Source organism: Pecten maximus, chromosome 19, assembly GCF_902652985.1.
Source record: "Pecten maximus chromosome 19, xPecMax1.1, whole genome shotgun sequence".
Lineage (NCBI taxonomy): Eukaryota > Metazoa > Mollusca > Bivalvia > Pectinida > Pectinidae > Pecten > Pecten maximus.
In genome coordinates this window covers 31,118,120-31,144,416 of record NC_047033.1, presented here as the reverse complement: position 1 = coordinate 31,144,416, position 26,297 = coordinate 31,118,120, and the positions used below count along the sequence as shown (strand labels likewise).

The following is a 26,297-nucleotide window of genomic DNA, read 5'->3' as shown; positions in this document are numbered from 1 at the left end:
AATTTCAGAAAGATCCATTCAGTACAATCTCAGAAATAGCGATAACAAACTTCAATTGTCAAAATCCAAGATGGCTGCCTGTCGGCCATGTTGTTTTCGAATTGGTCGCAAAACGCAATATGCATAACTAGGCACCAAGGGGAACCTATATATGAAATTTCAGAAAGATCCCTTCAGTACTTTCTCAGAAATAGCGATAACAAACTTCAATTGTCAAAATCCAAGATGACTGCCTGTCGGCCATGTTGTTATCCGATTGGTCTCAAAACGCAATATGCATAACTAGGCACCAAGGGAAACCTTCATATGAAATTTGAGAAAGATCCCTTCAGTACTTTCTCAGAAATAGCGATAACAAACTTCAATTGTCAAAATCCAAGATGGCTGCCTGTCGGCCATGTTGTTTTCCGATTGGTCTCAAAACGCAATATGCATAACTAGGCACCAAGGGGAACCTACATATGAAATATGAGAAAGATCCCTTCAGTACTTTCTGAGAAATAGCGATAACAAGAATTGTTTACGGACGGAGGGACGGACGGACGGACGGAGGGAGGGAGGGAGGGACGGACGGACGGACGGACGGACGGACGGACGGACGGACGGACGGAGGGACGGACGGACGACGGACCACGGACGCAGGGCGATTTGAATAGCCCACCATCTGATGATGGTGGGCTAAAAAAAATCCTTTGATCTTTTAGAAATGCCGAGAAAATGTCAAAACTGATTTCTTGTCTATATATATATATATATCTAAGGTATTTTTTTTTACATTTTACATCTTTTGATATGTTGAATAGATCTAAACAAGAGATCCCAGAGGAATCTTGCCTCTCGCCACTAAATGATCGCTATTGATTTTATGTCAGACGTATATTCTCTCTACTTTTCCATTCTTGTTTTTCCTATTAATAATCTGATAACAAGAACAAGTGGAACCTAAATGTGAAATTTGAGAAAAATCACTTCAATTCTCAAAATCAAAGTTGGCCGCTTGACTAATATTTTGTTTTCCTGATCGGAAACTTAAATTGAAATGGGAACAAGGGGAACCTTACTCATCATAGTTTTTCAAAAAATAGCGATAACAGACTTCAATTTTCAAATACCAAGATGGCCGCCTGTCAACCATTTCAATTTTTCTGACCAAATATCAAAACTTAATTGGCACAATTAGGGACCAACGAAACCTACACATTAAGTTTGAGGAAAATCACTCAAGTACTTATCAGGAAATAGCGATAACAAATTTCAATTCTCGACATTCAAGATGGCCATCTGTCAGCCATGTTGTCTTTTGACCAAAAATCTAAATTGAATTGGTAAAACTAAGTACTAAGAGAAACCTACAAATGAAGTTTTAGAAATATTCCTCAAGTACTTTTCAAATAATAGCGATAGCAAGAATTGTTTACGGACGGACGGATGACAGACGGACGACTGACTGACGACAGACAGACAACAGCATACCTGTCAACCCTACCGTATTTTGCCGGATTTTCCAGGAATTTCATAACGAATGAATTATAAAAACGACATAATATGAAAACGATCAAAATATGTTCTGTATCTGTAGGAATGAATAGTCGTAGTTTTCCGGGTTTTTTTTAACTTCACAATATTTTTGGTTAACAAAATGAAAGTAATGGAATGTGTGTATTTACACTGTTATTCCATATGCGTAATATATATATATAAATATAATTATATGCATTTGAAATGTTACATGTTTAGTACGGATTCGAATGAATAACAAGAATTAAAGATATAATGGATCATATTATCAAAAAGATGTTTTTAGAAACACAAGATTAACTTTATTTATTTAAAGTTTTATTAGTATGAATCTCATTATCTATTGAGTTACATTCATCTAGAATTGGTATGATACGTTCATAAGCTAAAGTATTTCTGAATGTGTTGTCTTGATATCATTTACCTTTTAATAAAATATATAATTATTAATTGACTGTTGTGTCCTTGATTTATCTTAAAATAGTATCCAATATAATTAAATAATAAGTATGCAACAGAAGGACGATGTACCACGAACTACATACCACAGATGCGGAGCTATTTGAATAGCAAATACTCAACTTTTGGTTTACAGTAGAGGACAACGTTCAAATGTCTAATTTTGTGGGGAAAAAAAATTCAAAAAAACTTTTCAACAACCAAGTGACCCAAAGTTTTGATATTTGGTGAATAATGTGCTCTAGCAATGAGTAATCAGTTTTGTTTACATGTGTGGATGAATAGTTGGTGTCTCAAAGCTAATGAGGTGACACACGTATAGTTGATCTTGTGAATTTTTATCTAGCCACAGAAGTCGACTCTTTTTCAGCTACGAATACAGGATTTAAATACCCACCGATGGACAATTTAATGCATGTGACGTTACCATTACATCATATAGTTACAGGTAGCTAACACATGCCATACTCTGTTTATATAAGTTCAGTTCACATGCTATTGCTTAACTAAAGCCGTAGTTTTCTTTTAAATGAAATTGCATGTGCTACTCAAACATATCCACAATGTGTGAAGTAGTTTTAAAAAAAAGTGATTTGGAAGGTCCGTCAATGCATTCAAAATAGCTAATTCGGTGAATTAAGTTGCAAGTCCAGAGTCGGATATTAGACGATGTTTCATGAATGCAACTGACTGACAATCCTTGCGAATGAAGACCAATTATTATTTTGCGTAATCCTTCCTCTAAAGGCCTACCCTTAGTGTTCTTACTTTCCTCAGCATTTACAATTTTCATTCTGTTTTGTAGCGGGAACATTCGTACCTCAAAGTCAAGGTTGATGTATGTGTGCGAGTTGTTACACATGTGTTTTATAAACGGACAGAGCAGTGAAATAGACCGGCTAAAATTCAATGTTGCTTTTTAGTGTTTGGTTATATGTCATGGTATTGAACAAAGGCTATCACAATACGGAAACATGAAATACCGGCAGATACCTGCGAAACTACTCCAGAGCCATCCAAATATTATAACTTCCACTGTACAAACAACTAAAGCCAATGCATTGCTTGGAAGATCTGGTAACGAAGATCCATTCTCAAAGACAGACAGCACCGTTTGTACGCCATATGTGACAAGCAAGGCTGCGAGGAAAATAATGTTCATTGTGAGGGAAATCCTCTTCATTGTGAGGAAAATCCTCTTCATTGTGACTCCTGTAATGATAAACAAGTCATACACATTAACATCACCAAAGTTACAAGGTAAATTGTCTTCATTGTGACTCCTGTAATGATAAACAAGTCATACACATTAACAAGCAGCCCAGAGGAGGTGCATCACTCACATGGAAATTTCAGTAATTATGGTAAAATACTCTTAATTTTAGTTATATTTCAAATTTCCCCCTACTTTTAAACTGCCTCTCCCAACAATGGTTCAAACTACAGGTGGACCAAACTCTGTCATTCTTGATTTTTAAGGTTTATATATATATATACTTCATCTATTTGTCCCCGACACACCAGCCCCAGGAGAGCCGCATCCTCCGTTTATTCAATGTTATATCTCCCTTCCCTAATAATGCTCCATGCTTCATCAAAATACATTCAGGCGTCCCGCACTAGAAAGGATTTATAGGAAACGTTGACGGACGCCGGACGTTGCGCCATGGCATGAGCTCCCTGGTCATTAGGGCAAGGTGTTCTATTAACATTTGATCCCTTTTAACAAATACTGCTTCAGACCAAATTTCATCAAAACCCATTCAATCATTCAGGATTAGTAAGGATTTAAAGGATTGACCTCAATTCCCCCTATTGAGTGCCAGCCCTCTGGCCCCCAGGGGAGACAGAGTCAACATTAATGCAAAACCTGTTCCCCTTTGCAACAGTACAACATTTTGAAAAAAAATCCTTTGATCTTTTAGAAATGCCGATAAAATGTCAAAACTGATTTTTCGTCTATATATATATATCTAAGGTATTTTTACATTTCACATCTTTTGATATGTTGAATAGACAAGAGATCCCAGAGGAATCTTGCCTCTTGCCACTAAATGATCGCTATTGATTTTATGTCAGACGTATATTCTCTCTACTTTTCCATTCTTTTTTTTCCTATTAATAATCTGATAACAAGAACAAGTGGAACCTAAATGTGAAATTTGAGAAAAATCACTTCAATTCTCAAAATCAAAGTTGGCCGCTTGACAAATATTTTGTTTTCCTGATCGAAAACCTAAATTGAAATGGGAACAAAAGAAACCTTCCAACTATGGTTTCAATGGTTTTTTTTTTATTTATTTTGCATCATTTCCCCTATTGACCCTCTCTCCAGTCCCAAGGGACCCATAGACTCCATTTATACAACATTACATTTCATTTGCCCAATAATGCTTTAGACTGAATTTCATCAAAATCCATCTTGTCATTTAGGACAAGTAGGGATTTAAATGATTTACCTCAATTTCCCCTATTGGGCCTGCCCCTCTGACCCCATACTAGAATCACCATTTACGCAAAATATGTCCCCTTTCATCAAGGATGTATCTGATCATATTTGGTTGAAATCATTTCAGTATTTTATGACTAGTAGCGATTTAAACGACTAACATCTATTATCCCCTTTTGGGCCCCGCCCCTCCGGCTCCAGTGTTACTATTTAGGCAAAATCTGTTTCCCATTTCCCTAAGAATATTTCTGACCTAATTTGGTTAAAATCCATTCATAACGTTATGACTAGTAGCGATTTAAAGGAATTTCTCTCTATTTCTCCTATTGGACCCCGCCCCTCTGGCCGCATGGGTGTCAGTGTCACCGTTTATACAAAATCTGTTCCCAGTCCCCTAAGAATATTTCCGGAAAATTTGATTCAAATCCATTCAGTAATTTCTGACGAGAAGCAATTTGAAGGAATTACCTCTACTTCCCCTATATGACCCCGCCCCTCTGGCCCCTTGGGGGTCAAAGTCACCGTTTATGCAAAATCTATTTCACTTACCCCAAGGATGTTTTTGATAAAATTTGGTTTTATGACAAGTAGCGATTTAAAGGAATTACCTCCATCTTCCTATTGGGCCCCGCCCCTTTGGCCCCTTGGGGGTCAGTCACCATTTATGCAAATCTGTTCCCAGCTACATAAAGGAGATCTTATACGTTCTTTATTTGACAGATAAGCTGTTTTTGCAGCCAGAAGAAAAATTGTCAAAAATTTAAAGATATTAAGAACTAAAAAAAACCCAGTTTTTAGCGCTCTGAAGGGCAAATATGAACGATATCTATTGCTTAGTTTCAGAAAAGGTCGCTTATATCATTTAGCCAAATTGACCCCTTTTTGCCCCGCCCCATAGGCCCCCAAGGGATCAGGCCCACTATTTGTATAAAGTTTAATCCCTACCCCAAAATGATGCTACCAATCAAATATAAGCATGAACATTGCTTAGTTTCCGAGAAGTCGTTTATATCAACTTAGCCAAACTGACTCCTTTTATCCCCATCCCTTAGCTGAACCATTATAGTTTTTGAATCCCGACCACTTAGGGATGCTTCCAGTCAAATATGATTGATATTCATTGCTTACTTCCAGAGAATTAGTTGTTTATAGCAATTTAGCCAAATTGACCCCTTTTGGCCCTTCCCCCTTAGGTGTCCGGGGTGCCAGCCCAAACATAAATGGCAAGCTTGCGATTCACTATTACTGCAAGCTTGCCGCAAGCTTAATCTGCAAGCTAGGAATTGGAACCTCGCAGCAAGCTGGTATTTGAAACCTCGCGGCAAGCTTGCGGCGAGCTAGTTTCTGCAAGCTTGCGGCGAGCTTGTTTCTGCAAGCTTGTGTCGAGCTAGTTTCTTCAAGCTTGCGGCGAGCTTGTTTCTGCAAGCTTGTCGCAAGCTAGTTTCTGCAAGCTTGCCGCAAGCTAAATAGTCTAGCTCTGAGGTAAAAATGAATTTAATGCAGCAAAAATAAAGCAAACACATCAAATTAATGTAAAAGTCTGTATTTCTATCATTCAGAGCAGTATTGCATGCTGTTACAATAAAACACCTTATAGATACAAACTTTATATACAAACATCTATATTTTATTCCATATTCTTTTAAACTAAATCAATGCACACTTATATAACAATACATCAAAGGTTATTTAATTTCTAGTTCATGAATGTCTTTCTTGTCATTGCTAATCTCTGTTGTCCCTGCAATAATGGCTTATAGTTTTTGTTGACATTCGGTAGAATATTCATCATATGTTGATAATACCAGTTCTTTTTTTCAGTACAGTTACAATATCTTTTAACTCTTCCTGTCAATTCCGTCCACTTCAGAGCTCACTGTATCTTTTTGCATTTGTGCTGCAAAAAAAAAATAAAACAAAGCAATATTACATAGAATATTGATCAATTGATGTTATTCTTTGTAAGCCAAGACAACTATATTAGATATTTGAAGACATCTTTAAATGTCATCAACTAAATCTGGCTTAATTATAATTTTTTTAATGTGACCACTCTAGATATTTCATGATGGAGAATCAAATGTGCGACCTTCCAAGTTTAGGCATATATATCACAAGTTGACTATCCATAGAGTAAAATTTTGTATGATGCCTAGATCTAGAAGTGCTGTCTTATAAACAGAAGCATGGTTAGTTTTATATACAGGTTTTATTGTCAGTTTGTCTTAAAACTATTTTTGTGCAATAATTGCAACATAAAAGTGTATCTAAAACACAAGAAATTAATGTAAAAATACACATTTCTCATATATAATGTTCAACTTTTCTAGGCTTTTCTGTTGTAAAAGATAAAATATACAAGATTTTTTTCTTTTTGTTAAATGTTCTAGTGTTATAGCTCTGTATTTTTTTCACCCAAAATTTCCAAAGATTATAGAATAATGTTTATTTTAGATCAGTAAATTATTCTTATATCAATTGAAACATTATTCGTTTGTTATTATAAATCTCACCACTCACCATTTATTGTTGACCCTTGGAAATCTTCATCTGGATCACTTCACTGAGTCCATCTTCTGTTTGTATAAGTCACTTATTTACAGAACTTTCAACATGCAGATGTAGATAGGTTGCATATATCCTTACCATGTTCAGAGTGACAGAAGTTGATTCTATTTCCAGAAGTGTTTGATAGGACAATTTATACTAATTTGCAGAGATGCAAAATGTCCACATGCAGCCACAGGAAACTCAATTCAAAGTGGGGATCTTGTTTTGCATTGGTCAATCTTAAGTTGGGGCACAGGAAAGGTTTTTCATTCATACAAACTTATCAAAAATGAAGATTTATGGGTTTAACAGATGCTTTTTAAAATACTATAAAATTGCACTGAAATTAATTTGTTAATGATCCCTTAAATGACCTTTCTAACAACACATGTTTTAATGATTCATTAACTAATCTATCATTAGAGCTTTAATGAATCATTTTAAGGCTGAATGATACTTTAATGATGGTTTAATTTAATGAACGTTCGAACAACCGGCCCCAGGTCTCTTGGCCTTTTGGTTATTGAGAAGAAGTCATGGAAATATTTTAGTCTGTTGGACCCCTGTGACCTTGAATGAAGGTCAAGATCATCCATTTGAACATACTTGGTAGCCCTTGTAACGTTGAAAACGGACCCCCCTTGAAAATGGAACCGGGTTCCATTTTCCACGGGGGTCCATTTTCAACGTTACATCCTTCACCCCAGCATGCTACCGATCTATAATCCGGTCTCAGGGCCACTTTGTTATCTAGAAGAGGTCGGTTAAAGATTTTAGCCTTTTTGACTTCTGTGATCGTGAATGAAGGTTAAGGTCATTCATTTGAACAATCTTGTTAACCTATCAACCCGGCATGCTTCAGGCCCAATATCATGTCTCTGGGCCTCTTGGTTATTGAAAAGAAGTTACTGTACTTGGGGATATTTTGGAGGTGGTTATATTTTGGTTTATTAGGAGCCTGGGGTGAATGAACCAACATTAAACACATCAAAATTTCAGGGAAAAAAATTGTCGGAACAAAAGCCGGATTATAGCAACCGTCTTTCCGTTTATTTACTACATACCCATTACTAGCTTGCACGGTCCGTGTTGATGTGTGTTGGAATATTGTTTTTTGATAAAAACACGTCAATAAAGGTATGTTTTCATCTAAATGTGTCATACATTTCATTCAGGTTGCTTTCATATTGATTGTTGTATTAGCTGTGTTCAAGGATAAGTCGCGTCTCAATCAATCGATTAACTTGTGGAAAGTTTACAAAGCGATGACTGCATGTTTTCCTGTGCAAATAGGTAAGAGCGTTCTTAGAAAATACCTTTTCAAACAAAGGGTATATCTCAGGTAGGTGATCAAATCTTAGCCACAGAGCTTTTAATCACCGTCCACGTGTCCATGTGACATGGCTTCTACTAAATATGTAGACTTTCTTAGCGTAATGAACAACATATCAATTACATAACTACAGGAAAGTGCCAAAATGTATAAGACATGATGGTAAACGCCATAATTTGATGCACCAATATTTAACCACCCATTTTAAGCAAAAACCGTCTTGGCGACGCTGAAATATCCCAAAGTACGGTATTTGAAAATTTTAGCATATTTGATCCCTCTGGCCTTGAACGTCTGTCAATGTCATTCTTTTGACAAACTTTGTAGCCATTCAACCCAGCATGCTACAGACCCAATATCAATTCCAAGTGCCTCTTGGTTATTGAGACGTTGGTTAAAGATTTTAGTCTTTTTGACTCTTGTGACATTGTATGGAGGTCAAGGTCATTCATTTGAACATCATCCCAGCATACTACAGACCTAATAACAGGTATCTGGGTCTCTTCGTTATTGAAAAGAAGTTATTTAAACATTTTAGACTATTTGACCCCTGTGAGCTTGAATGTCGGTCAAGGTCATTCATTGGAACAAAAATGGTGGCCCTTCACACCAGAATGCTACAGACCCAATATCAACTCCATGGGCCTCTTGGTTATTGAGAAGTCCTTTGAAGATTTGTTTGCCTATATGACCTTTGTGATCTGGAATGCAGGTCAAGGTCATTCATTTCATAAAAACCTGCCCTTGAAAAAAGCCTTTTATCCCAGGATACCACAGACCCAATATCAAGTTTCTGGACCCCTTGGTTATTAAGAAGAAGTTGTTTAAATATTTTTGCCTATTTGACCCCTGTGACCTTGAATGTTGGTCAAGGTCATTCAATTGAACAAACTAGGTAGCCCTTTATCAAAGCATGCTATATGTCGAATATAAGTCCCAGGGTCTCTTGGTTATTGAGACATTTGATAATTTTTAGCCTATTTGATCCCACTGACCTTGAATACAGGTCAAGGTCATTCATTTGAACCAACTTCTTAGCCGTTTACCCCAGCATCCGACATGAGAAATATCAGGTCTCTGTGCGTTATGATTATTGACGACGAACGGTCAGACGACAGACTATTCTAATTTCCGTTAAACCAGATTAAATTCTTCAAGTATGGTGTGTCAGTTAGATAGGATATGTAACAGATGTCCGGTCTAGATATCTGATGTAAAATCTGACACAGGTCTCACTGTCTTGTGTATATCTATATAGATGTCTTATACGCAACCTGACAAAGGTTTCACTGTCCTGTGTATATCTATATAGATGGCTTATACACAATCTGACACAGGTCTCACTGTCTTGTTTATATCTATATAGATGTCTTATACACAATCTGACAAAGGTCTCACTGTCTTGTGTATATCTATATAGATGTCTTATACACAATCCGACACAGGTCTCACTGTTTTGTGTATATCTATATAGATGTCTTATACACAATCCAACATAGGTCTCACTGTCTTGTGTATATCTATATAGATGTCTTATACACAATCTGGAACATGTCTCACTGTCTTGTTTAAATCTATATAAATGTCTTATACACAATCCGACAAAGGTCTCACTGTCTTGTGTATATCTATATAGATGTCTTATACACAATCTGACACATGTCTCACTGTCTTGTGTATATCTATATAGATGTCTTATACACAATCTGGCACATGTCTCACTGTCTTGTGTATATCTATATAGATGTCTTATACACAATCTGACAAAGGTCTCACTGTCTTGTGTATATCTATATAGATGTCTTATACACAATCTGACACAGGTCTCACTGTCTTGTGTATATCTATATAGATGTCTTATACACAATCCGACACAGGTCTCACTGTCTTGTGTATATCTATATAGATGTCTTATACACAATCTGGAACATGTCTCACTGTCTTGTGTATATCTATATAGATGTCTTATACACAATCTGAAAGATGTCTCACTGTCTTGGGTATATCTATATCAATGTCTTATACATAATCTGAAACATGTCTCACTGTCTTGTTTATATCTATATAGTGTCTTATACACAATCTGACACAGGGCTCACTCTATCTTATGTATATGTATATAGATGTTTTATACACAATTCGAAAGAGGTCTCACTGTCTTGTGTATATCTATATAGATGTCTTATACACAATCCAACACAGGTCTCACTGTCTTGTGTATATCTATATAGATGTCTTATACACAATCCAACACAGGTCTCACTGTCCTGTGTATATCTATATAGATGTCTTATACACAATCCGACACAGGTCTCACTGTCTTGTGTATATCCATAAATATGTCTTATACACAATCAGACACAGGTCTCACTGTCTTGTGTATATATATCTATATAGATGTCTTATACACAATCTGACACAGGGCTCACTATATCTTATGTATATGTATATAGATGTCTTATACACAATCCGACACAGGTCTCACTGTCTTGTGTATATCTATATAGATGTCTTATACACAATCAGACACAGGTCTCACTGTCTTGTGTATATATATCTATATAGATGTCTTATACACAATCTGACACAGGTCTCACTGTCTTGTGTATATATATCTATATAGATGTCTGATACACAATCTGACACAGGGCTCACTATATCTTATGTATATGTATATAGATGTCTTATACACAATCCGACACAGGTCTCACTGTCTTGTGTATATCTATATAGATGTCTTATACACAATCAGACACAGGTCTCACTGTCTTATGTATATATATCTATATAGATGTCTTATACACAATCTGACACATGTCTCACTGTCTTGTGTATATCTATATAGATGTCTTATACACAATCCGACACAGGTCTCACTGTTTTGTGTATATTTATATAGATGTCTTATACACAATCCAACACAGGTCTCACTCTCTTATGTATATCTATATACACAATGTAGATGTCTTATACACAATCTGATAAAGGTCTCACTGTTTTGTGTATATCTATATAGATGTCTTATACACAATCTGATAAAGGTCTCACTGTTTTGTGTATATCTATATAGATGTCTTATACACAATCTGACACAGGCCTCGCTGTCTTGTGTATATCTATATACACAATGTAGATGTCTTATACACAATCTGATAAAGGTCTCACTGTTTTGTGTATATCTATATAGATGTCTTATACACAATCTGATAAAGGTCTCACTGTTTTGTGTATATCTATATAGATGTCTTATACACAATCTGACACAGGCCTCGCTGTCTTGTGTATATCTATATACACAATGTATATGTCTTATACACAATCCGACACAGGTCTCATTGTCTTGCTTATATCTCTATAAATGTCTTACACACAATCTGACACAGGTCTCACTGCCTTGTGTATATCTAGTATATAGATGTCTTATACACAATCTGACACAGGTCTCAGTGTCTTGTGTATATCTATATAGATGTATTATACACAATCCGACTCAGGTCTCACTGTCTTGTGTATATTTATATATTTACATTCTGTGTTGCATTTGTCTATATGTCGTTAGTAAACCAAATGGTATTCATGAGACTGTATACTACAATTTACAGTGATTCGGTCAGTGTAGGGTATACAGCTCCAAGTGTTGTAGGTTAAACAATGGCCGCCAGTTACTTTCGGCCTAGAGAGCTTTGGAATGCTAGCATTTATTTATAGAAGCCACAACGAAAAATAAAGCAACATCACAAGTTATGAGAGTATCATTTGATAATTAGAAAAATGTAGTCAACACGAAATTACTATAAGGGCCGCTCTTGATCTATACGAAATATGATCAAATTGTGAATGTCGTCACTCTCACTGTCTTGTGTATATATAGATGTCTTATACACAACCTGACACAGGTCTCAGTGTCTTGTGTATATCTATATAGATGTCATATACACAATCTGACATAGGTCTCACTCTCTTGTGTATATCTATATAGATGTCTTATACACAATCTGACACAGTTTTCACTGTCTATATACACAAGTCGGGGAGATATTTGTCAGAATGTGTAAAATACATTGATATAGATATACACACCTATACAGTTATCTAAAACTTATCTTATACACAATCTGACACATGTCATACTGTCACCTGTATGGTAAAATCATGTTGATAGCGTTATAACAGTAATGAGTTTATACTGCCTTCCTTTTAATGGTCATCTGACTTTTAATACTGATATTACTTTTGACAAGAAAACTACATTGTAAGTGTGACTATAGTAATATATGTATCAGCTCTTACATAACATTAACACAACATAAGCAGATGATTTGATCCCATATTCAATGAGTTTTATATTTAATGTATGTTGTCATAATTTTAGGTAAGTTAGAGCTCATGCATGCACAGTTCTACAGGTAGGATGTTTGAACTTACCTTTTCCAAATTCTCCTGTCTTCGCTCGTTTTTTGGCCCGAGTAACTCTTTCAAATTCATCAGAAACATCTTCTTTTGACTTTCGTCTCTTTAAATCAATGTCTTGTGGTATTTGAAATGACATCTGCTGGCTACCTTGGTCGACAGAAGCATGCATGGCTGTAAACAAACCATATAGTATCTTTGTATCCAATATTCAGCATTCTAACTCTAGAAATGACAGTTAAACTGACATAATTAAAGTACAATGCACAATGCCTGTAGATCCTGCATATATACTTCATCAAGTTATCTAATAGTGTTCAAAATATATGTTCTGGACAAGATGGTGTTGGAAATTTTGTACACAGTTGACCTTTGACCATGAAATCTCAGTGACCTCATTAAAGTACAATAAACAATGCCTATGGATATATGCTTCAAGTTCATACTTAAACTTTTTAATTTACAAAGATTTGTATTGAAATGATTGAGTCAGAATAACGACAACAGCAATGAAGAAGAAAACCAGACATAAAAGAAGGGGTTGGACCTCACTGTAGCATTTGGTATAAAATCACGAGTGTGTTACATAGATTTGTAATCTTGTCTTATTTTACTTCATGGTTTCATTTCAAATTTATGATGTACTAGACTGGCAAACAACCCTTTGTTTCAAACCCCATCTACAACAGCTAGACTGGCCTGTTGGCCTTAATGACCATCTGACTCTAAATACCCTTGTACTATTGTAGCATGCATACTCAGTAGCAAGTAGTGTGGTACTGTTGGCCACGGCAGCCATCTGGGATTTCTAACCAACTAACAAAATAACAACACTTAGTCAGGACCATCTCAGGATCATTTCAGGCAAGCAAGATTGAGCTCATTCCTACCAATTTCCAACTCAATGACATCGGTGAAACAAGAAAAGAAGTTTAAGTGGTGTTTTCTAAGATAACGGCCATCTTTGATTTTGACCCACTCCGAAAATAACAACCTTTGAAACCATCTCAGGATTATTTCAGGCAAATTTGAGCTGTATCCCAACGGTATAGGTGGAGGCTGAGGTGAAGTTTAAAATGAGTATTTCAAGATGGCTGCCATGATGGATTTGGACTAACCCGACAAATAAAAGTACTTGATCAGGGCCATCTCAATTATTTCAGATAAAATAGAGCTGGATCACACTTGTGGAACTTGAGAAAAAGTTTTAAAATATGAAAACCATGATTGTGCAATATCATGTTACAAAATGGCTACCATGGCTACCATGCAAAAGTTGTTACCAGGTTTGAAATGTAACAAAATTTTGTTGACTCCCCTTCCTTAACATTCAAACCAGTTTTAAACTCAATGGTAACAGCGGAACTGGAGAAGACGTTTAAAATGAGGTTTTTTTTCAAGATTGTTGCCATAAGCCATCTTGGATTTCGTACTGACCGAAAATGTTTAAATCCCATTTGGATCCCATCTATAATACCATCAGAAGTATTTTCTCTTGGAGAGTTTTGACTAATAGCACAAAAAGCCCCAAAATAGTTTGATAATCATTAATGCTGCTTATACTATCCATCCTCAAAACTACCTATGATATAATTTTAGGGCATGCACCTTCACATTTCACCTGTCTTAAGTTATATATTAGAGGTCTACAGGAAAATAGCAAATACAAACTAGAACTGTAAGTCAACTAATACCCCACTACCTCTCATTTGCCACCATGGCATAGCACTGTTGTATTTGCTACCCTCCAAAAAACGTGTACATGTACATGTAATATTCAGCCTAATGAGAAAATATCTCAATATTTCCATGGCAACGGTTCTGGAAATACCGGATGTCTTAGAAAGTAGACAATAATAAGTTCCAAAACTTAAGCAAGTTTGAACATACTTTATCTAAGGACTGATGAGACGTTAGCCAGAACACAAAATCTGTGTATACTGGCTAGGTTACCATGGCAACCAAAATTATATATATATATATATTTAAACAAGAGGTCAGAGGGCCTGTATCTCGATGGTTCCAAAAATATAACGAAAGAGGCCACTGGGCCTTAACGGTCACCTGCGAGTTTTGATATATTTTAGCATATTTGACCCCTGTAACCTTGGATTAAGGTCAAGGTCAATCATTTGAACAGTCTTTATAACCCTTTACCAAACAATGCTTAAAACTCCATATCAGGTCTGTTGGCCTTTTGGTTATCAAAATGGTTTGGTTTGTTTGGTTTGTTTTGTTTAACGTCCTATTAACAGCCAGGGTCATTTAAGGACGTGCCAGGTTTTGGGGTTGGAGGAAAGCCGGAGTACCCGGAGAAAAACCATCGGCCTACGGTCAGTACCTGGCAACTGCCCCACGTAGGTTTCGAACTCGCAACCCAGAGGTGGAGGGCTAGTGATAAAGTGTCGGTTATCAAGAACTTGTGTAAAAGATTTTTTGCATATTTAACCCTGTGACCTTGAATGACGGTTAAGGTCATTCATATGAACAAACTTGGTAGCCCTTTACCACAACATACTATGGACCTAATATCAAATCTCTTGGCCTCTTCGTTATTGAGAAGTCATTTAAAGATTTTAACCTTTTTGACCCCTGTAACATTTGAATTTTGAATCCCAACCCCCTAGGGATGCTACCAGTGAAATATTGGTGATATCTATTGATTACTGTTCTTCCTGAAATTTGTTTATAGCAATATTAAAGGCAAATTGATCCTATTTTACCTGTCCCTAAGGCCCCTGGGGTTATCCTCATCATTTGTATGAATTAAAATCCCAGCTACCTAGGGATTTTACCACTGAAATATAAATGTCAAACATTGCTCAGTCCAATAGAAGTTGTTAATATCAATATTGCCAAATGGACCTCTTTTGACCCTGCCCCTAAGCCCTCCCTAACCTCACGGAGCAGCACCCTATTTGTACAGTTATGAATCCCTACCTCATGGGGGTGTAACCAGTCAAATATGAGTGATATCCATTCTTCATTCATTTCAGAGAAGTCGTTTAAACAAATTACCCCTTTGGCCCGCCCTCAGGCCCCCGTGGGGTCAGCCCCACTATTTGTACAAATAAGAATTCCAAATCTATAACAATGCTACCAGACATCTATGAACGATATCCATTGCTTAGTTTCAGAGAAGAAGTCGTTTATATCAATTCAGCCAAATCGACCCCCTTTGGCCCCTGATTTCAGGCCCCCGCAGTGTAAGCCCCACCATTTGAACAATTTTAAATCCCCAAACCTTAACGATGCTACCAGTCAAGTTTTGTTTAATTCCAATTAGGGTTATGAAGTAGAAGTCAATTGTTGACGGATGGACAGCAGACGCTGGACGCCACGGTGAGCTAATAAATAAAACGAGGCCCATAGGCCTTAACAGTCACCTGAGATTTGAAATATATTTCAGTTAATTTAATTGACCCTTTTTGGCACAACCCATTAATTTAAAGGGTCAGTCGGGGCCAACATGTGGAAACCATTAAGCTTTCCTCCCATACTAATAATGTTAACCAAGCTAGAATGAATCCCAATAGAAATCCAAGAAATAATTTTCAAAAATGTGATTTCCCTACATAAACTATATTAAAATTTACTCCCTCCCCAGGGGCAAACATGAGACCCCAGGGTCATAAAATTCACAATTTTGCTAAAGCACCTTAAGACCCTTTCATCTATGAAGAGTGTTTGATTATAATATCTGATAGTAGAGAAAAAGAGTTTTGAAATTTCAGTCAATTTGACCCATTTTAGCCCCGCCATTACCATAGCGGCTCATTAAAGCTTAATTAAATCACCGATATTTAAAGATGGTTGGGGGCTTCATTAAACCATCATTACTGGAAATGGCGATGAATATATGTTTTATGTACTTAGAAGACGGCACAGTCAGCTATCCCATCGAGATTTTTGTCTGATGATTATACCGAAAACGAAGTCTGAGCGAGATACCGGTTTTGTCCAGAAGAGATCGTTTTTAACCGTAGATTTAGTAAGAGATTAAATGGAGAGACTTATGAATAGGAGTAAAATATAGGTAACACCCCTTAAGTGGTAACTCTGTTTTACTATAGTCAGTACGGGAATATATATGTGTTTCCATTCAATACTTCTATGTAATGAAAAATAGTTATAATGTGACATTGGTGCATATCGATGAAGGAAATATGAATATGAATTAGTATCGGTACTTCAGTATGGTAAATAGGTATAACGGAATGCTGTTTCCAGTGTTATTCGGTTTGAGTCATGATAGGACAGGGATGGTCATCAAAACATCATGGGTATGGTTTCAACAGTTATGTCCCGCATATTTCAAAGTGTAAAACTGCCTCTCTTCCTATGTCACAATTCACATACATTTCTAAAAATCAGAATAATTATGTGAATTTATATCTTTTGAATCTTCGGAGACCAATGTTTCAAAAAACATTCAATTGATGACTTTCACACTCTCTTTTTGCCAAATATTGAACCTTTGTAATTCTTATGGACAGGGCTTTAATAATGTTGTTATGACTTGTGCCAAGTCCTTTTTGCTTTGACTTACGGCCATAAGAATATGTTTAAATCAATACAAAACAGAAAGGTACATTACAAAGTGTAGCAACATTGAATAGCGAATGCATCACGTTAGGACCTGAGCTCTTTCGAATATCTTCCCATGCAGTTTTCACATTTAGCAGGATAATCAAGATTATAGCATTTGGAAACTACAACCACTAGCTAGCATCCGTGTTTTTTTGTTTTTTTTCTGGAACACGGATTTGTATTCAGGCTCCGACTCAGAACGAGCCGACTTTTGTCAATCGGAAGGGATACCATTCCATCAGTTACGTTCAGGCAATATGTGACAATGAATGTATACAGACCAAATATAACCTCTCGTAACATAGAACGAAATCATGTTTTTAAAATATTTTCTCGTCAATGAGGCAAGCTTACAATATTATTTTGTAAAAATGGAAATCATTAAGATATTAAATTATGTCTTAACAGAATAATCGTATTCTAGGGTGTTGGTGGCAAAGTGGATATCGCACTCTTTCGATTCCCCGATCGGACGTGAAAAGGGTAAATAAGGCTACCTGCCCGTCCTGACTATGTACTTTCCTACGTATACTCCCGTCTCCTCCCACATAAGACACCTCCGTGATTCCATCCGGGCCAACAAGAGCGCTTCATGTACATGTTATATAACCTGTTTCGTTATGTTTCTAAAACAACTAAAGCTTAAATAACCTAATTTCCTATGTCCATTAAAGGTTGTATCATTAAAACATTACACGAACATAACTTATTTATTATTGTCATTGGTTTACAGGAAAATTCACAAACATATGGTCGTTAAATAACTCAGTATTTTTTTTCCTCTTGCCATCTTTGTAGCTTACATGTTTCCAGGATGCGTTCGAACAACCGGCCCCAGGTCTCTTGGCCTTTTGGTTATTGAGAAGAAGTCATGGAAATATTTTAGTCTGTTGGACCCCTGTGACCTTGAATGAAGGTCAAGATCATCCATTTGAACATACTTGGTAGCCCTTGTAACGTTGAAAATGGACCCCCCTTGAAAATGGAACCGGGTTCCATTTTCCACGGGGGTCCATTTTCAACGTTACATCCTTCACCCTAGCATGCTACCGATCTAAAATCCGGTCTCAGGGCCACTTTGTTATCTAGAAGAGGTCGGTTAAAGATTTTAGCCTTTTTGACTTCTGTGATCGTGAATGAAGGTTAAGGTCATTCATTTGAACAATCTTGGTAACCTATCAACCCGGCATGCTTCAGGCCCAATATCATGTCTCTGGGCCTCTTGGTTATTGAAAAGAAGTTACTGTACTTGGGGATATTTTGGAGGTGGTTATATTTTGGTTTATTAAGGGCCTGGGGTGAATGAACCAACATTAAACAAATCAAAATTTCAGGAAAAAAAATTGTCGGAACAAAAGCCGGATTATAGCAACCGTCTTTCCGTTTATTTACTACATACCCATTACTAGCTTGCACGGTCCGTGTTGATGTGTGTTGGAATATTGTTTTTTGATAAAAACACGTCAATAAAGGTATGTTTTCATCTAAATGTGTCATACATTTCATTCAGGTTGCTTTCATATTGATTGTTGTATTAGCTGTGTTCAAGGATAAGTCGCGTCTCAATCAATCGATTAACTTGTGGAAAGTTTACAAAGCGATGACTGCATGTTTTCCTGTGCAAATAGGTGAGAGCGTTCTTAGAAAATACCTTTTCAAACAAAGGCTATATCTCAGGTAGGTGATCAAATCTTAGCCACAGAGCTTTTAATCACCGTGTACACGTGTCCATGCGACATGGCTTCTACTAAATATGTAGACTTTCGTAGCGTAATGAACAACATATCAATTACATAACTACAGGAAAGTGCCAAAATTTATAAGACATGATGGTAAACGCCATAATTTGATGCACCAATATTTAACCACCCATTTTAAGCAAAAACCGTCTTGGCGACGCTAAAACATCCCAAAGTACGGTATTTGAAAATTTTAGCATATTTGATCCCTCTGGCCTTGAACGTCTGTCAATGTCATTCTTCTGACAAACTTTGTAGCCATTCAACACAGCATGCTACAGACCCAATATCAATTCCAAGTGCCTCTTGGTTATTGAGACGTTGGTTAAAGATTTTAGTCTTTTTGACTCTTGTGACATTGTATGAAGGTCAAGGTCATTCATTTGAACAAACTTGGTAGTCCATCATTCCAGCATGCTACAGACCTAATAACAGGTATCTGGGTCTCTTGGTTATTTAGAAGAAGTTATTTAAACATTTTAGACTATTTGACCCCTGTGAGCTTGAATGTCGGTCAAGGTCATTCACTGGAACAAAAATGGTGGCCCTTCAAACCAGAATGCTACAGACCCAATATCAACTTCCTGGGCCTCTTGGTTATTGAAAAGTCCTTTGAAGATTTGTTTGCCTATATGACCTTTGTGATCTGAAATGCGATCATGGTCATTCATTCATGAAAACCTTCCCATGAAAAAAGCCCTTTATCCCAGGATACCACAGACCCAATATCAAGTTTCTGGACCCCTTGGTTATTGATAAGAAGTTGTTTAAATATTTTAGCCTAATTGGCCCCTGTGACCTTGAATGTTGGTCAAGGTCATTCAATTGAACAAACTTTGTTGTCCTTTATCCAAGCATGTTACATGTTACTCCTATACGTATATGAGGTCTTATTGCGACCTCATATCCCCTCAACGTGTTTTTCTTGTAGCTGCCAGCGCCCTGATTCTCGGGCGCGACAAAAAAGTGTCATAAACCATCTAAAACGATAATTCATGTGATGTGTGAACGCTTAATTGTTGATGAAGTATCAATCCATTTAAGCACAAACTGTTGATGGACACCTCTTAAATATAATTATATCCACAATAATTCACTTGCAACCTGCTGTGTTCAAATATTGGGTCACTAAAACAATTTTGCTGTTCCGGTTATCATAAAATACGGATTACAAATAAACCGGTTATTATAAAATACGGATTACAAATAAAACGGATAGCGTAACGTTATATTTTCACAGCGTTTCGTTTGTTTTGTCTATATCAACTCCAAATTTGGATAAACCGGAAATAACCTCGAGAGGTCACAATCAAAACAAGTATGGCGGTATATACAAATGGGACATACGCTTAAACGACAAAAGAGGCTAATAATCACTGATCTTGGATATAGATATGGACACACGTTTCCATTTCTTTCAGTTCTAGGTTTCCTTGCTGCCGGTGGCCCTGTTAGTAAATGAATGGTATCATATACAAGAAAAACATTCATAGACAAACAAAGTGTTATCAGTCAGCTTGTGACACCATCACCCAAACTGTTTGAACCAGACATTCATCAAATGATAAACATTTTTGGTATCTGTCTATATCAGGTAGTATAACACTGACTATATCAGGTAGCATTACACTGTCTATATCAGGTATAATAACACTGTCTATATCATTTAGTATATCATAATCTCCGGTCGTACAATAGAACAGTTTCTTCTTCACAAAAGAAAGCATCAATTGGTGCATTATCGTGTCTAACGCATCCTAAACTTGAAACAGCCATGGTACCCGTCACAAGCAACGTTGTCGCTGAAGCTCGTCCAACTCCCTCGGCCACTGTCACTTCTCTCATTGGTCGTATCCCTGACACCGGTGCTGTTGTAGCTACTATAAACTGTAATCAAGTTTCCATGCAATCAAAGAACATGTTTACATCTGGTTTTTTGGCGAATTCCACTTCCTCCCACTGCACATTCAACTTTCATAGCTAAACTCTGTCAATGCTGTCAGCCGTTGCGTGCGCGTGGTGACGGGTGAAATTTCCATCCGCATAATTGTTCCGGATGGTAAATTAAAAAAAAAATCCGAAATCGTTAACAAACTGAAAAATTCATCCGTATATTCTGAAATACTGACTACCTATATTATTGATATTGTTATTAAAATATTTGATGATGTTTTCAGTATTTTTTTAAATGATTTCCACGCACAATTTTTTTTTTTTTTTTGCCAATCAGCACGTGAATCACAATAGGCTGTTCAATTTGTTGACCTCTGACAGTGGAAACGTCGGTAAAAGTCAGATTTCAAATCATAATGAAAATCAAAGTTGAAATCGAAAAGAAACTAATATAGAAAACGTAAATATAAGCATTAAACTGTCTTTTTATGCGCGCATTATGAAGATTGTCTGCAAAGCTCTGGCATCTATATAGACCATATAATCCATAAAAAGACAGTTTAATGCTTAAGTATAACACTGTCTATATCAGGAAGTATAACACTGTCTGTATCAGGTGGTATAACACTGTCTATATCAGGTAGTATAACACTGTCTATATCAGGTAGTATAACACTGTCTGTATCAGGTAGTATAACACTGTCTGTATCAGGTAGTATAACACTGTCTATATCAAGTAGTATAACACTGTCTGTATCAGGTGGTATAACACTGTCTATATCAGGTAGTATAACACTGTCTGTATCAGGTAGTATAACACTGTCTGTATCAGGTAGTATAGCACTGTCTATATCAGGTAGTATAACACTGTCTATAAAAGGTAGTATAACACTGTCTATATCAGGTAGTATAACACTGTCTATATCAGGTAGTATAACACTGTCTATATCAGGTGGTATAACACTGTCAATATCAGGTGGTATAACACTGTCTATATCAGGTAGTATAACACTGTCTATATCAGGTAATATAGCACTGTCTATATCAGGTAGTATAACACTGTCTGTATCAGGTAGTATAACACTGTCTATATCAGGTGGTTTTATAACATTGTCTATATTATGATATTTTGTTTACTAAATAGTTGTTTGTACACAACATTTAAAAACCCCGTCACAGTCTTCATGTTAGTAAATATCTATTTCTAACCTCGCGCCTTTGATCACGTGATGTTCTTGACCAATGGAAATACGTCAGGGGATAGCGCCACCTGCATTCATTTTCAAGCAGCGTGATTATTTGTAGCAGCAGTGTTTTATTCATCATCCACCATCCGCCCCACCTCCACCTTTGATAATTTGCAGTTTTCTTTACTGTGGTTTGTGTATAATTGTTTATATTATATTATAATTACCTTTTAATATTTATATACTGTTGTTTTGTTTTGATTGCCTGTACTTTTCATGTGTATATGTTGTTTTTATTATATGTGTTTACTTATAATATTTATATTTATTACATGTCTTTTTTACTTGTTTCGGGCTCATTTGTTTAGGGGTAAGTAAGGCCTCATGGTGAGACAACACCTGGCAAGCTGGTCTGAGCATTGGATAAACCTACCTCCCTGATTCAGGTTGGGGCAGCCGGCTCGCAGCACCTTTTTGTACATCTGTGTTGGTTAATTATAAGCTTTATTTTGTTACAATGCAAGCTGTCACATTTTTATTTTTATTTTGGGCTGCTCTTCTTAGTAAGGAATAGTTAGAGGATATCACTCACAGTAATGAATTTATCACGCCGTGATATTAGCACTTTTAAATTCGGGGAATTTCTTGCCCCCAATTCATTATATCATATTTTGTGTATTTATTTCTTATGTAGATGATATGCTTGGGATCGCCCAAGCTCGGGGGTCGCCCCATCTGAAACAGTCTTAGCAGAACTGCCTGCTTTTTAGCTACCAACTGCTTACTCTGTGGCTTGAGGTCGCTCAAGCTAGGTTTATCTCCTCTCTATTAGTCATAGCTAGCTAAGCTATGATCGCTCTAGCTTGGGGGTTGCATGCCCCTATAGTATAATTAGTATCTTAATTGTTTAGGTGTATCTTTTTAGTAGCGAGTAAAAATTTATTATGTAATATTGTTAGTTGATGTTATTTAGTTGTAAGAATGAGCAGCCCCTAAGAATGCCAAAACCTTTAGGTAATATTTAATATGAGCCTGAACAAGTTATTGGTTCCATTCAATACATTTTTGACTTTCATACTGTTTTGGTGTGTTGTGTATAAAAGGTAGTATAACACTGTCTATATCAGGTAGTATAACACTGTCTATATCAGGTAGTATAACACTGTCTATATCAGGTAGTATAACACTGTCAATATCAGGTAGTATAACACTGTCTATATCAAGTAGTATAACACTGTCAATATCAGGTAGTATAACACTGTCTATATCAGGTAGTATAACACTGTCAATATCAGGTGGTATAACACTGTCTATATCAGGTAGTATAACACTGTCTATATCAGGTAGTATAACACTGTCTATATCAGGTGGTATAACACTGTCAATATCAAGTGGTATAACACTGTCTATATCAGGTAGTATAACACTGTCTATATCAGGTAATATATCACTGAATATATCAGGTAGTATAACACTGTCTGTATCAGGTAGTATAACACTGTCTATATCAGGTAGTATAACACTGTCTATATCAGGTGGTTTTATAACATTGTCTATATCAGGTAGTATAACACTGTCTTGATCAGGTAGTATAGTATTGTCTATATCAGGTAGTATAACACTGTCTATATCAGGTAGTATAACACTGTCTATATCAGGTAGTATAACACTGTCTGTATCAGGTAGTATAACACTGTCTATATTAGGTATCACTGTCTATATTAGGTATCACTGTCTATATCAGGTAGTATAACACTGTCCATACCGGGTAGTATAACACTGTCTATATCAGGTAGTATAACACTGTCTATATCAGGTAGTATAACACTGTCTATATCAGGTAGTATAACACTGTCTATATCAGGTAGTATAACACTGTTTGTATCAGGTAGTATAACACTGTCTATATCAGGTAGTATAACACTGTCTATATCAGGTAGTATAACACTGTCTGTACCAGGTAGTATAACACTGTCTATATCAGGTAGTATAACACTGTCTATATCAGGTAGTATAACACTGTCTATATCAGGTAGTATAACACTGTCTGTATCAGGTAGTATAACACTGTCTATATCAGGTAGTATAACACTGTCAATATCAGGTAGTATAACACTGTCTATATAAGGTAGTATAACACTGTCTATATCAGGTAGTATAACACTGTCTATATCAGGTAGTATAACACTGTCTATATCAGGTACTTTAACACTGTCTATATCAGGTAGTATAACGCTGTCTATATCAGGTAATATAACGCTGTCTATATCAGGTAGTATAACACTGTCTATATCAGGTAGTATAACACAGTGTCTATATCAGGTAGTATAACACTGTCTATATCAGGTAGTATAACACTGTCTATATCAGGTAGTATAACACTGTCTATATCAGGTAGTATAACACTGTCTAGATCAGGTAGTTTAACACTGTCTATATCAGGTAGTATAACACTGTCTATATCAGGTAGTATAACACTGTCTATATCAGGTAGTATAACACTGCCTATATCGGGTAGTATAACACTGTCAGTATCAGGTAGTATAACACCGTCTATATCAGGTAGTATAACACTGTCTATATCAGGTAGTATAACACTGTCTATATCAGGTATTATAATACTGTCTATATCAGGTAGTATAACACTGTCTGTATCAGGTAGTATAACAATGTCTGTATCAGGTAGTATAACACTGTCTGTATCAGGTAGTATAACACTGTCTGTATAAGGTAGTATAACACTGTCAATATCAGGTAGTATAACACTGTCTGTATCAGGTAGTATAACACTGTCAATATCAGGTAGTATAGCACTGTCTGTATCAGGTAGTATAACACTGTCTATATCAGGTAGTATAACACTGTCTATATCAGGTAGTATAACACCGTCTATATCAGGTAGTTTAACACTGTCTATATCAGGTAGTTTAACACTGTCTATATCAGGTAGTATAACACTGTCTATATCAGGTAGTATAACATGTACTGTCTATATCAGGTGGCATAACACTGTCTATATCAGGTAGTATAACGCTGTCTTTATCAGGTAGTATAACACTGTCTGTATCAGGTAGTATAACACTGTCTATATCAGGTAGTATAACACTGTCTATATCAGGTAGTATAACACTGTCTATATCAGGTAGTATAACACCGTCTATATCGGGTAGTATAACACCGTCTATATCGGGAAGTATAACACTGTCTGTATCAGGTAGTATAACACTGTCTATATCGGGTAGTATAACACTGTCTGTATAAGGTAGTATAACACTGTCTATATCAGGTAATATAACACTGTCTGTATCAGGTAGTATAACACTGTCTGTATAAGGTAGTATAACACTGTCTGTATAAGGTAGTATAACACTGTCAATATCAGGTAGTATAACACTGTCTGTATCAGGTAGTATAACACTGTCTATATCAGGTAGTATAGCACTGTCTGTATCAGGTAGTATAACACTGTCTATATCCGGTAGTATAACACTGTCTATATCAAGTAGTATAACACTGTCTGTATCAGGTAGTATAACACTGTCTATATCAGGTATTATTATTTTAGTTAGTTTTTGCGCCAATATCATTGGACGTTGAGACCCCACGTGACCATCCTTAAAACAGTGATCGACCGATAAAAGTTGATTGAAAAAGTTGATTGACCGATCCATCTATAAATAGATCGGGAAAAAACCGCGGCAGAGCATCAGAGCATGTTAGTCATTTGAGCGTTTGATTCAGAAGGGCACTGAAATAAACAGTCAAGCGTCTAGCGTGATCTTGATTGTAAACAATCGCAGACGAGACGAGTCGAAATGGCTGACAGGTTTGCTTCTCTGTCAGTGGATGAAAAAGACAGAATCTTTAACAATGCAGATGCGGCAAACACGAAAAGAGTTACCACGACGGCAGTGCGAGTATTTAGAGAATACCTTACAAGTAAAAGTCTTTCTGCGGAGTTTGAAACGTATGAAATCTCCGAGCTAGATGAGGCCCTGGCTAACTTTTATCTTGAAATGAGGAACAAAAACGGAGAACTGTACAAAAAATCTACTCTCTTATCATACAGACACGGAATACAAAGACACTTGGAATTGACACGTGAGGTGACTTATTTGATGAACACAAAACCAAGAAAAATAATAAAACAGTTATAGCCTTTAGATTTC

The 26,297-nt window shown here is 36.4% G+C and overlaps 1 protein-coding gene and 1 long non-coding RNA gene across 2 annotated transcripts in view; both read right to left on the bottom strand.

Moving 5' to 3' along the window:
* Positions 1-5,953: 5,953 nt before the first annotated feature.
* Positions 5,954-7,059, bottom strand: LOC117317355. Its single transcript, XR_004530181.1, has 2 exons — positions 6,947-7,059; positions 5,954-6,323 (listed from the first exon to the last, which is right to left on the bottom strand). It is a non-coding gene; the product is annotated as an uncharacterized LOC117317355 (long non-coding RNA).
* An 867-nt stretch (positions 7,060-7,926) lies between these two features.
* Positions 7,927-26,297, bottom strand: part of LOC117317531 — a 39,510-nt gene continuing 21,139 nt past the window's right edge. Inside the window, exons 3-4 of the mRNA XM_033872346.1 lie at positions 12,735-12,893; positions 7,927-7,934 (exon numbers count right to left, since the gene is read on the bottom strand). Of these exons, the coding sequence (XP_033728237.1) occupies positions 7,927-7,934; positions 12,735-12,893 (167 nt within the window). The remainder of the gene's footprint in view (positions 7,935-12,734; positions 12,894-26,297) is intronic.